Source organism: Sinocyclocheilus anshuiensis, unplaced genomic scaffold, assembly GCF_001515605.1.
Source record: "Sinocyclocheilus anshuiensis isolate Anshui unplaced genomic scaffold, SAMN03320099.WGS_v1.1 scaffold328, whole genome shotgun sequence".
Classification (NCBI taxonomy): Eukaryota; Metazoa; Chordata; class Actinopteri; order Cypriniformes; family Cyprinidae; genus Sinocyclocheilus; species Sinocyclocheilus anshuiensis.
Window position 1 is genome coordinate 193,961 of NW_015558621.1, and position 14,465 is coordinate 208,425.

A 14,465-nucleotide genomic window follows, 5' to 3' on the forward strand; every position below is an offset into this window, starting at 1 on the left:
GTATTTCCTCAGCAGCCAGCACGGATCAGCTCCAGGCATGACGAAGCGATATCGTCCTCTTTTGGAAGGCCAAACAAAATAGTATGGCTTTCACAACGAAACACACAGCGCCTTCACAACATGGCGGCGGCGGCGGCAGCAACAATACTACAGCGAGAATAAAAGTTACACCTTCTTTCTTTGCGTGAACATTTGGGCGGTGTTATGCAAATCTTCCCACATCGTGACATAGACTTGTGGGGGCTTGTTAGAACGAGCCGTTTTAGGTAGGCGTGGTTGACTCTTAACTTTTATAAAGAATATCTCTTTGGATTTGAGACTTTAGTCTTTGCAACTTTACAGATCTTCTTTATGCACCAAGAGCTTGTAACACTCCAAAGAGAAAGGAAAAATTGAAATCGCATCATATGACCCCTTTAAATCAAAGTGCAGTCAAAATAGTAATATTGTGAAATATTATTTAAATTTAAAAGAACTGTTTTCTCTTGAAGTTTTAATTTTAAAATGTAATAATTTAAAAGTCAACTTTGCCATCACAGGAATAAATTACATTTTAAAATGTTCAAACAGGAAACAGTTCTTTTAAACTAATAATATTTCACACTATTACTGTATTTTTAATCAAATAAGTGCAGCCTTGGTGAGCATAAGAAACTTCTTTCAAAAACTGTAAAATCTTAATTATTCCAAACATTTGACTATTAGTGTGAATGTATGCTACTGTATATACTTATGCCATAGTAAAATTTGACATGCGTTTAAAAAAATTCACTCTTTTTCACTGCACTGTATTTTGCAAGTATAATTTTCACAAAATCACATTATGTTCATGTAGTTTTGGAACATTCACATGTGGTTCCAATGTTTCACTTTTGCAAATTTCAAGCCTCAAATGCTTGATGATCATGTGATTAAACAAAAACACATGGGTGTAACATGCTCCCATATGTGCAAACTTGTGATTTAGCATGTGTTCATGTAAAATTCATGTGTGTTAAGGGTTGTTGTTATGAATGTCACTAGTCTAAAATTATATTACATCTTTCAGATGAGGTTTTGTGCTGTTTGAGTGTCAGGCTGCCAAGTATTATCAGCAGAATGACGTCTCTACTCAACTCACTGTGTGTGTTCTCTAATCTTTTCTGGCTTATAGTTCAGCCACATTGCCATCTGGGGCAGCATTGGATTGTGGGTAGTCTTTTTTGGCATCTACTCCTCAATATGGCCCCTGATTCCTCTGGCCCCGGATATGTCAGGAGAGGTAAGACATACAGTACAAACACGTTTTGGGTAACAACAAAGTTTTGCTTATTTACACTACTGTTTTTTGCTTTTTTAAGAATTTTTTTTAATTGATCAGAAGTGACAGCAGAGACATTTCTAATGTTACAAAAATGTTCTATCTTAACTTTCTTTCTATCAAAGAATCCTGAAAAAAAAAAAAAAGTATCACGGTTTACACCAAAATAATAAGCTGCACAACAGTTTTCGACACTGATAATTTGAGCACTAAATCTGCATGTTAGTCTATGTTCACACTCTCAGCGTTTGAGATTTTGACAGCCACATTTACTTGCAGGCCTCAAAGTGTCTTATTCACATAGCAGCTTACAATAGCAGCTCAACTACTGTATGAATGTGCAAAAGGAGTCAAGATCATTCTGTTTGTGTCTATCACCTGTAACAGTAGCGACAGTAATTAAAGTAAAAACATTCATAAATCTGAAGAGTATTGCCACATTTGACACAAAAAGTGAGAATGGACAATTTGTCACATTTGTGACCCTGGACCACAAAACCAGTCATAAGTAGCACAGGTATATTTGTAGCAATAGTTTCAGATAACGTATAAATCTCAATTTCAAAAAATTGACCCTTATGACTGGTTTCGTGGTCCAGGGTCACATTTGTCATCATGCACAAACTACACATGAAAACCCACAACACGCGCTTGGACATGTGTAGCACAGAGTAACTCTCGAGTATACCATATTCTGCTGCAGTGTGAATGTAGTGTTGGAGTGATTTGATGACACTGAAGACTGGAGTAATGCTGAAAATTCAGCTTTGCATCACAGGAATAAATTACATTTTAAAACATATTTAAATAGAAAGTGGCTCTTGCACTTGTTAGGTGTCCTAACTACATGCGACGCGACAAGATTCTAGCGATAAGCAATTTGGGTGTCCACACTTGATGCGACGCCACAGAATCAATCAAATATCACAGCCAATCAGAAGCGTGTGTGGGCGGGCTCTCTCTGGAAGAGCTCTGCACTCACAACGAAATGGATAATTTATAATCTAATTCATAAATATTAAACCTTTGTAACATTATTAAATGTACATACTGGGTTGCTGATACCATCTTTGTTATGGAATACGCTTGTTGGTTCGCAGCGAGTTCACAGTTTTAACGTACATCTTTGCTTTTATTTATTTTCAAGATCTGAGGTAAACTATCTGTTGTTGCTTTCAGTATGGCTATAAATGCTACGCAATATGGCATTCAAACTCACATTAGATACATTTAACTTTGAATAAAGCACACAATCAGTACCTGAGATTATCACCGTTTTATATTTTGTATGTTGTTGTTCTAGCCGTGACGTCGCGGAATTAGAACCCGTTTTTCGCGGCTAGTTAGGACAAAACCTCCGATTAACATGGAAAAGATAGCCTTTATCGCGGCGTCGTGTGTAGTTAGGATACGGTGTTATACTGTAAATTGTAATATTTCACAAATTACTGTCTTTCAGTGTTTTTGATTAAATAAATTCAGCCTTGCAGAGCATAAGACATTTAGGAACAAAAATTTTTTCATCTTAATCTTAATAATTTTGGAATTAATTAATAAACTTTTTAACTAGCTTTATAAATCAAATTTGTCCTCAAACTATACTAAACTACAAAAACACCCTTCCCATCCTTATCCCTGGATGTGTCAAGTGATATAAAATACGCACAGACCACCCTTTTTCTCGCCTGGGGCTCTACACTATCTGCCATAATCTGAGCATTAAGAGTTTGTGTGTGTTCATTAGGGTGAGCAGTGGACTGGAAACTCTACACCTCCATGAGGCCTTGGGGCACCACAGGTCTCTGCTCTTTTCTCACCTCATAATCTCCTAATGGGGCCTAATAGGCCCTATTTGTGTCACCTGTGAAGAAGAGCGATTTAAAAACATCTACACCTGCTTGTGTGAGCAGAGAGTTCAGAAGTCCTGGAGTCCAGAGAGAATACTTGTGTTTATAATAGTTTGGTATGGTTTTAATCAAAGATAATAAAAGTTCATGTGTTTTTGCTGTTTTGCTATTTATTTATATAATGTCTGGACACCAATATGAGAACGCTCTGTTCGCACACATTGTTGGCGTTGTCTAAATGCTCTCAAAAGCATCCAAGGTTTTTATCCCAGCATCTGGCGTTGTGTAACAGTAGCCTCTTCCTCTCATGTGTGTCCTGCACACCCGTCCTGAATGGCCAGTCAAGTGGGCTCTTTTATCAGCTCTTTCCCTCTACATGTAGAGTAGTAGAGTAGATCACACCCCAGAGGCTCAGGGTAACCCAATGCCGAGGGGAACCATAGCAACGGCACTACATCAGAGCACGGGGGACACCTGAGCGAGAGCACACCTGAACACACCTGAACTCTGGGCCACCTCACACCGATCTCTGACACAGCTGCCTGAAGGGCCGAGAAAGGGGAAAACGTTTATGATGGAAAGAGTTAAAAGACATGCCACACCATTAAATCTATTTAGTTGAATTGTCACTCTAACATATCACACAATGCATCATTATTTTGACATTTTCATGGTACTCCAAGGCACTTCAGAAGAATAGCATGGTAGGTATTCTTTTGAAGTGCCTTGGAGTACTATGAAAATAGTCATATGAATATGTTAGTCATTGGTAAGATTTTGTAATGTTTTTGAAAGAAGTCTCTTATGCTCATCAGGGCTTAATTTATTTAATCAAAAACATGTAATTGTAATTTATTCCTGTGATGGGAAAGTTGAATTTTCAGCAGGCCTTACTCTATTCTTTAGTGTCACATAGGGATGCTCCGATCGATCGGCCGGAGATCGGTATCGGCCGATAATCACATTTTATGACTCGATCGGTACTCACTAACTTGGCAGATCTCACGAACAGATCGCAATTTGATGATGTCAACGTGTGACGACGTACATGATGCGTTGGGACATAAATGATTTGGCGCCACGGTCATGTCATCGCAGGTGTGGAAATGCTATGACGTTTCGAGAAACAATGAAAAATTCATTTGTCGTGTATGTTTGGCATGATGATATGATGAATGGATGGTTCATTTTTAACAGCAGATTCAGTGAAGTTAGAGCTGATCTGCGCCTCACTGCACACGTCTGCGGCGCGTTACGGCTCCACGGCCACCAGAGCTGATCGCGGCCGCTCTAGTCAGTGCTTGTGTTTATACCGGCCAGCCGCGGCACGTTTCTGAAGCGGCTCTCCGTGCTGCTTGGCTAAAATAGTCTTTTGTGAGTTGTCATAGCGTGGAGGATGGAACAAAACCTCGTCGGAGCCGTAAGGGATAACGGTAACGTAATACGTTGATCGTGGGCTGCTTTTAAATTAACATTTATTTATATAACAAAATATCTTATTTGGCCATATTAGCCTACTCAATAGCATTAACACAGGCTTTACTCCTTTCAAACTTTATCTGGAATGTCACCGTTTCTGTCACTGCAACTTCCCGATCAGGCGAACACACACACAAATTAAATGTCTGCCTGATGAAAAAAATGTATTTAAAAAAACATTTAGTTAATATTTGCATCATTTATGATTTATTTTATCCACCTGTGACCCACCCGCAAATAATCAGAATGCATTTTTTTATTACCCGGCCTGTGGATATAACCGTGACCGAACTGTTTTGTTCTTTCAGTGGTTTAAATGTTTCCATTTCTTTTTTACTCTTCAGTCTTATATTGGACCGTATTAACCCTTATGTGTTACATCAGACTTCACCATGATGGAGTTTAAATGTTTCTATTTATTTTGTCCTCTCTCTAACATTGGACAATGTTAAATTAAACCTAACGAGTTGCATCAAACTACTCCAATTAGTTCTTTTAGGAGTTTAAATGTTTTTTTTTTTATTTTGTCCTCCACAGTTTACTATTGGATAATGTTTAAATAAACCTTGTGGGTTGCATCAGACTGCTCCGTTTTGTTTGTATTTATTTTTGTCTTATATTAAGTATCCTGGTATACATAATGTTATGCATAAACCCCATTTTAAAGGCATATTAAAATGTTCACCGTATAAGGAATATTTTTTGTGATTATTTATATAACATTATTACATATGTTATATAAAGCTTGAAGCAGAGATGTTCACAAGTCTTTAACTTGGAGTCTGAGTCATGTCTGAAGTCTTTATCGCTGGAGTCTGAGTCAAGTCTCCAGTCTTTGGTCACGAGTCCGAGTTGAGTCTCAAGTCATTTAATGGCTTGCTCAAAAAATCTCATTCAGAATCCTCATGTATTGAACTCTTCCTATTTACGAAGCTGTTTTATATGCTAAAATATATATTCTATGATCTGCTTTGTAAAAAATAAAAAGTGGTGTTAAGATGTCAGGTTATTGTACATCCAGCCTGTTATTTATAGGCTATGTTTTAATCCATTACCATGTTCAAAACAATGTTTTCTATAATTAAATTCTATAATAAGAGTCTGATCTACCACACAAGGAAATATGTGACAGATATTACAAAACCATACAAATAAAGTATTTCTTTATTATTAACACAGAGAACTGGACGTACTAAATCTATTTGAAGAAGCTGTACCTCAAAGCTTGAGTAGACACCAGTCGGAATGGTACGTTTAATAAACTTTAGTTTAAAAACAGCTGCAAGTCCTCCTCCACGTCCAGTTTTCCTGGGGCAATTATAAAAGGTGCAATCCTGAGGAACAAGTTTTAATTCCTTTACCATGATCAAAATAGTTTTTCTGTAATGAAATTCTATAATAAGAGTCCGATCTACCATGACACACAAGGAAATATGTGACACATTACAAAACCATCCAAATAAAGTATTTCTTTATTATATAAGTCAGGGGTATTACATTAAAGTTCCAAGGCGCCGCCTCTATATTTTCTTCCAAGCAGAGGTCCGAACAAAAAAACAATTTTTTTCATGTATTGTATTTTTACCTTTAGATACATGTGAAGCCATGTGACAGAAAAAAATACTGTTTCTGTTCAAGGTTTTCCTACTGAAATCTATATTTTAGCCTACTTAAAAGCATTATCTAAAAACAATGTAGCTACAATAATCAAAACGTTCTCATCTCGAGCAGAAAAGAAAGATAACTAGCAGTTTCATAGTTTAAGTTCTATCCTAGCCATCTAACAACAATTTTCCAAATTATAATTACATGATTCTTTTGAAATGTTCTTAGCCTACAGATTAATAATACTAGATCAGAAATTCACATCTGGTTAGAACAGTCAGAGTCATAGGCTATAGATAGATAAATAGATAGTAAGAAAAATAACTATATTTGCAGTATTGTTTTTTTTTCCTGCTGTGTTTTAGTGAAAGTAACCAATAATTTTGCTGCTCACAGTGTTTCTGTTCTGTTGTTAAAATAACCATGTCATCGCAGCTCTTAAACGCATCCGGAGTGAGAGAGAGAAAGCGCACGGAGCTGAAGGGCTTGAATAAAGTGCATTTAGCTTTAGATAAAAATACTAGAGGATATGTTATGTGATCCGCTCCGCTGTTTTGATGCGCTGCTCACTTAAAATGGTGCTGCTACTACTATGCTACTATGAACCTTTTAAAGGATAAATAAGGTACTATGTGACTAGCTGTTGTACACCTTAAGGTACGATTTTTGCAAAAAAAATTTCTGAGAGTGTATTGTGTGGCTTCATAAAAGTTGGAATACAGTGCACAAATCATATACGCCAATTTTATGACGCTTTTTTGGAACCTTTTAGAGCAGCCTCTGGTACTCATCCACTTTCATTGTATGGCAAAAAGCAGCGTGAACATCCTTGTAAACATCTCTTTTTACAGTACACGCAGTACACCACTTTAAACTGCAGGACTAGACCACCGATAACCACCGTCTAACATTAATCTGATTAACACTTCTTGAATTTAAACGGAAACATACACAGATGTTCAGTGTGGTTTGCAGGTAATAGACTCACCTCTACAAGCAGGTCTATGATCAGTCCATGCCGCGAACACCTCCGCCACTCTCTGACACGTGATGCTTTTGGAGCCCTGGAGAACGTGGTCTTCATCACAGGTGAACTGGACTGTGGCACCAATACTGTAGGGATCAGGACCCATATGTGCGCGTGCACACACACAGGATGACAAACAAACTATCCTAGCCATCTAACAACAATTTTCCCAATTATAATGACATGATACTTTTGAAATGTTAGCCTACAGATTAATAATGCTAAATGTAGATCAGAAACCGAAACGTCTTGTCACATCTGGTTTTAACAGTCAGAGTCATAGGTTATAGATAGATAAATAGATAGTATGAAAAATAACTATATTTGCAGCATTGTTGTTTTCTGCTGTGTTTTGTTGTTTCTGTTGTTGTTACAATAACCGCGTCATCCGCAGCTCTTGACGCCGGCGCGCGTCCGGAGAGAGAGAAAGAGAAAGCGCACGGAGCTGAAAGGGCTCGAATAAAGCGCGTTTGGCTTTTGATAAAAATACTAGAAGATATAGCGCTGAAAGATATTTACCATAAACGACCCTGAGCGCTTCTTATGTGATCCGCTCCGCTGTTTTGACACGCTGTTCACTTAAAATGGTGCTGTGTTACGGCTCGCTGTTCGGATGGATGCCGGGGTGCAGATGCGGTTCGCCTTTTGAATATCAGTTATACAAGTATTTAAGGATAAAAGACTCGAGTTGCTTTTAAAATTTTCGAGTCAAGTCTGGAGTCATTTCAGGTAGAGTCTGAGTCAAGTCTGAAGTGTATAAAAATGCGACTTGAGCCCGAGTCACTAACTCGAGTGCCCATCTCTGGCTTGAAGCATCAGAATCGGCATCGGTATCGGCCGATCACCATGACAAGAAATTGGTACTGTATCGGCTGCAAAAATCCTGATCGGAGCATCCCTAGTGACACATGGTCCTTCAGAAATCATTCTAATATGCTGATTTGGTGCTAAAGAAACATTTCTTATTATTAGCAGTTGTGCTGCTCAATATTTTGCCCAGTTTTTTTTTTTTTTTTTTTTTTTTTTTTTTGTTTTGTTTTTTAGATTTTTTTCTATTTTTACATTTTTTTCAGGATTCTTTGATGAATAGAAAGTTAAAAAGAACAGTATTTATTTGAAATATAATTATTTTGTTACATTATAAATGTCTCTACTGTCACTTTTGATGAACTAAATGCATCCCTGCTGATTGAAAGTGTTTAGTTCTTTAGAAAGTTGAGTAAAGGAACTTAAACTATAAATTCCATTATTTGTTTGTAAAATTGTATTGCCAAATGGTTTGGAGTACTGAGAAATGTGTTAAATATGCAAGTTTTTATGCAAACAGTGAACAATTTTCAAAAACAACTACTAGTTGATTGCTTTAGTTTTAGGGCCTGTGTCGACTAGTTGTGAATTACATAATTGCATTCCAAAAGGATTTTTTTTCACATCCTCGTGTAGCTGTGTGGTGTAGTTTTATATGGTAACCTGTGACAGCTACATTTTTTATATGTAGTGTCACACAAATGTGAAACAGTGAAACTTAAGTTTATAAAGTTAATAAAGAATAAAAGCACAGACCTTTGAGATGGTCTGAACTGCTCTAAAAACCTCTTGAATGAACCAAGGGCTGCCCAGAGGCTGACAGAAACCATGAGAACATCTGTTTTTTGCACCATTCATGACATCATTGGCGTCATCCCACGTGTGCGGGATTCACTCTGTTGTAATTTACATAAGCTAAACATTGACTCATTGACTTGTCAGCTACTTTTTTAAAACAACTACTCAATTAGTAATGTTGAGTTGCTATGCACTGTCAAATAATGAATGTTAACAATATACTTTTGATCTAGTCGTCTACCGCACTAGTTCAGACAGTCTTGTCACACTCAAGGCAACTTGAGATACTGTGCTCGACATCAAGAGCCTGCCGATTACCCAACTATCACCTCACCTGCCATTACAAAGCCCTCCTCATCTCACACACCTGTTTAAAGTCATGCACATTCACACACACGCATTCAGCCAGTCATGTCATGAATGCACCTATGAACAGACACACATCACATATTGCATCCAAAGGCATGTAGAATTTAGATAACACTCTAAAGAAAGTCACAGCGGATAAAACGAGCGCTGCAGCGATGCAAAGAAGATCTTTAGATGTCAGAGGCGTGATGTAACGGTTAGCTGTAGCCGCATTGAAAGTGTTCTGTAGTGCATTCCTCTCCATTCTTCCATTGAATGCAGCAGACAGGTCTGTTTTATTCAAGTGCACCTGGTATCTGTGTGAGACAGACCATTCACCTTGTTCCACTCTCTTTGATGTACAAGATTTCACCTTTAGAGCAGATAAAACTACAGCCTGCTGCTCTTGTAACACTGCATACTGGAAACTGTGTGTGTGATCTGCTCTATTTCAATTTTTTTTTTAAACCGAACCTGTCAGGCAATTCCTGTCCGACATCTTAGTCAAATATCTTAGTTCATTATATTGTAATGTATACAGTGCTGCTTAAAATCTGTTGAAAAGCTACCGTTTTAATTATATTTACAACATATATTAGAATATTATACATTTTTTTTCCAAATTCAATTATTTTTATTCTAAAAGTGATCATCTAATTGCATTTTCATTTAAAATTATATTATCAGTTAACATCTGAGTAAAAATTTTAAGTGAAAAAACATGAACTTCAGAATGTCAGTATTTGGTTTATACCTATTTTGCTTTATTGGCAGCAGCACTTGAGCTGCACGATTTCCACAAGTTTGTGTAAAACCTGATGATCATGTTCTGTAACATAAATTGGAATGATCCAATTAGCACCTTGTGCTCAATGGAAGCAAGCACATCTGACCATCTGATCATAAGAGTTCACATGATCAATGCCACAGATTTGCTTATTTGATTAGTGACCTAGAAATAGAGCACAATGTAAGATATGATTCCTAATACGTCCTGGAAGTTGCTATTTATTATCTGATTTTGAATTCCAGATTTTCAATGTTGTCTCAAGCTTTTGGACCCACTCTATAAAGAATGTGTGGGATGTTTCTTTGAAAGTTTCACTATTTGTGGCACTTTGAATACTAAAGGTATTTGTCTTACTAGTCATGGAGATTTGACTTATAACTCCAGAAATCAGTAAAACCTGAGCAGCCTATGTTCCTCACAGTATAAGAGATGAAGATGAAGTTTGGAATGTTTTAAAGTAATATTTTCCAGTACATTAGTGTGTGATGTGCTCTGAATAATATGTTATTCCTCCAACTGAGTGACAAATTTTCTACACATTCAGAATTTATGCCAACGTTCGTTTATTTAAGTTCTTTGTGTTTTCAGATAGTCTTTCCTAAATTTCCCTCAGTCCATGTAGATGTTCCATGCTGAGAGTGGAACACGGGGATGATGGGATATTAGAGTGTGTGTTTTCCATACTGGACACTCGAAGGCCTTGTGAATACCTCCATTCCCCATGCCTTGAGACAAACTGAGAATTGCTGTTTTTGCAAGCCCTGTTTGAATTAGATGTCTCTCTTGCTTTTTTTCTCCTTCTATTTTTCTCTCTCTTTCAAAAACAACAGGCATTAGATGGGACTCCAGCTGTATCTGGTCCACTGGGACTTTGAATCTTTATGCTCTACACATTCAAACCACAAACTGACTAGAGGAACTTTGATAGAGCGTTTACAATTAGATTGTTTATATACACAAGTTGACATTCGACTTTTTGAGTGACTGGCTTGGCTTATAATAAAAGCATATTTGAATTAATTGCAAGTGGAATATTTCGTTTTTTGGGAGAAAAGGCAAAAACATTATTCTTCTTGCAGATGACTGTGTGTGTGTGTGTGTGTGTGTGTGTGTGTGTGTGTGAACGTGGATAAAGTCGGCTTGGCTCAGGCGTTAGTATGTAGTCCCTAAAGCCAAAGGGCCAGGCCGAGGGTGAATGACCATGTCTGAATTGTTCTCATCTCATATTTACCATCACAATGGATGGTATTAACATTCATAGGCCAACATTATCACTGGCAGGCATGAGCAGCCAAACTCTGCTGTTTCACAGCACCGCTGATTAGTGCACCCAGGCATAGTTAATCCATCCTGTCAATCACCAGAGGAAGTTACCACGTGGGATTGAATGATAAACACTCAGACTCAGTTTGCCTGGTTTAAGCACTAATAGAATCTGTCAACGTTTGCTTTCAGGTTTTGAAAGACCTGATCGAAGATTTAAAATGGTCCGTTAGTGTGTGCTTCTGACAGAGCAACATAGTAATTTTGATTAATTACGGTTTGTGCATGAAGGTTTGTGTATATGTCAACTTATTGTGGTTTACAGTGTGTGCTTATATAGAGTTTGTTTTTGTCAGATTTCCATTTAGTATCAGCTTTTGTCCAAGTTGCACGTACAATGTGGCCAAATCCAATAGGGTAATGTGATCGTCTAACCCCCTATTCAGTGGTAACTTTAGTGAAGAGCCCTTCAAACCGCACACATGCCAGCTCTGGAGAGCACATTCAGTGCTTTGATTGCTTATGACAAAGGATGGGATGCAGTATGTGTACATTGTGTACAGTATGTGTGCATATCTTTGCACAATTACCTTTCTAATTATTTGCATACTTAATATTTTGCATGCATTTTTAAGGCTGAGAGAGGCGTCCAACTAGAAAAATCAGCTTTAGCTGTTAATTGTGTTTGTAGACCATTGTATACCGTCTAGGACCATAAACAAATCCAAAGTCCTACCAGTTTAAGCTGGTTTATGGAACATGGTGGCTGGCTACTAGCTTACCTGGGTTTTTCCAGCAGGAAAGTTGCATAATGTGTGTGTATATTTGTTGGAGAATGTGTCCAGCAGAGACAGAGGGAGTCGATGTCCTGTCTAAACAGTGGATGCGGACACCCTTGATTTCCAGCCGAGATGAGGCCATAGTGGTTTATTATTCTGCCGTAAAAATACACCTATGGCCTGCATGCTTTCAAAAGCCAACTAGATTTGTGTTTTAACCAGAACTATCCATAGAAATGTTAGAAAAAACATAGTGTTTGAAACCGTTTGTATGTTCACTTTATAATTTTAATAGCAAAGTAACCCGTTTATTGATTTTTTTAAGAGTATTTATAACATACAACTTGGCAGGAAAATATGAATGAAGTTTGACGTTGTACTTTTTTAGTTATTGACTCCAATTTAACATTCCCACCACTAGTTTTATTCATACTTAATGTCTTTGAGCCCCTCTGGTCCTGTCTGATTGTTCAATACATTGGCCCCCAATGAAAATGGTTAAACTGCCATTATCAAAGAGAAAATTACATGTTACCTCTGGGACTGTCGAATTCCAACACACCATGAATATCTTTTCACCAATGTACAATTTTCTCTAATTCCACTTGGCAATACAGAACACTTGTTTAATTCAGGGTCAAAGATGACATTAGTAGGGTGGGTTTTTGATTTCCATTTTGATTTCCAGTCATTTGGGATTTCCTGCCTCCCTGATGTTTTCATAGACATCAAAGTCTATTTTCCTTTAATGGTGAGTAGATTAGCTAATTTGGGAACACCTGAAACCTTTGGTAGATTCCTGCAGGCAGGTGTGCCTCTCGGCTTTGTGCTGGGGCCTTTACTGGTTTCAATTACAGGAAGTTGATTTGTCTCGGAGTGCCGAGTTTAGACAAGTGGCGCAAGCATGTATGTTGAATGGCATTGCAAGGGGGTGGATCGGTGCTCTTTGACATTTAATGACAGGTATTTTCAATGCAGCTGGGCCAAAGCAAACAGGATAAGCGCAGACGACTGCATCTCACACCCCACTAGCCCACGCTAGATTATTCCGTCTTGTGAATCAGACCCTGTGGAACCACAGAGCACCCTTTATTTTACTCTTTTTCTCTCTCCTTTTCTCTTTCTGTCTCTCTCCAAATTCCTCGCTTCCTCACAGGCTTTTGCACTCTTCACTTTGGATGTGCCTGTTACGATTAAGATATTTTACATTGAAAGGACAAACTGTTATAATTGTCTGAGAGATTGTCTCTGATTGCCTGAGTATCACCCAGTTCAAGACAGATGAATCTGTTCACTGCTTGTTTATTTCATTAATGAGTGTATTTTGGCAGATGGATGTTCTGATACTGGCCTTGCTTTGGCTCTCATTTAGGAATCGTCTGATTTGGTTGTGGAAATTTTTGAGATAACGAGTTTATTCTGTTCCAATTTGGAATTGCAGGAAATTTATGAACTACTACAGTTATGAACTGATTCATTAAATTAATGAAGACTTATGTGTCTGAGTTTTGCACTTGGTACCATGCAGTGCTTTCTAAGAATGATTGGTGGTAACATCCAGTAATCTTGACTGTGATAACAGATAGTGCTGTTTATGCATACCTGACTTCATCCATTTTAAAATATGACACAAATAATGGCCATCACAGCCTTTTCTTAATCTCAGCCCAAGTTGAAGTAGTTTGGCAGAAAAAATACTTTTTTACTTTAAGGCACTTTTAACTATTTGGGTTGGTGTCTATGGAGTGATTGCAGTGGCTAGTATTCCTTTACTTTCCATATGCATTTCATATTTTCAAACACATGGGGGAGAGTGTGCTTTTTATTTTACTTTAATTAGACTAAAATGCCTGATGCTGATCTGTCTGTCTATCTTTGTCCTTTTTGTGTGTTTGTTTCTGACAGGCACAGACAGCTGTGTAATGATAGACCTTTTTTTTTTTTTTTTTTATATGGTGACATCTTACCCCACTGTCTCCCATGTATCATATGAAGCAGGCATTCTGATAGGTCAGGGTCATCATTTGGGATCAGGGTTTTAAGAGAGGTGATCTGGGAAGTACCATTAGCAGTTAACAGTTGGGATCCGTACTCTAGCCGACTGCCTCTCTCATCTGTCTCTCATTTCACCTCTTCTTGTCTGTCTGGCTTCTCATCTGTCACACACACATTTAAAATGTACCAGGATGAGACACATTCCAGCTCCCCTTAACTAGATTACATCTTTTAAGTTTTGGTCAGATTGGTGATTGAAAGCTAAGCTCTTTGTAGTATTGATGTTGTGAGAGTCCAGCTAAATGGTTTAGTTAAGTTTGGAAATCAGTCGCAGATTCTCTTTGGTACTCTGTCTGATCTCCGTGTCTGTCTGTCTGTCTGTCTGTGTGTGTGTGTGTGTGTGTGTGTGTGTGTGTGTGTCTGTGTC

At 37.8% G+C, this 14,465-nt stretch overlaps 1 protein-coding gene across 9 annotated transcripts in view; it reads left to right on the forward strand.

Moving 5' to 3' along the window:
• The window catches only part of LOC107680621 (probable phospholipid-transporting ATPase IA), a 162,157-nt gene that overhangs the window by 142,245 nt on the left and 5,447 nt on the right, over window positions 1–14,465 (forward strand). For all 9 annotated transcript variants that reach the window (XR_001633167.1, XM_016476592.1, XM_016476593.1 and 6 more), the window contains one exon: window positions 1,154–1,261. Coding sequence is in view for 8 of the 9 variants with exons in the window: in XM_016476592.1 (XP_016332078.1) it covers window positions 1,154–1,261 (108 nt within the window). In the remaining variant the exon portion in view is untranslated. The remainder of the gene's footprint in view (window positions 1–1,153; window positions 1,262–14,465) is intronic.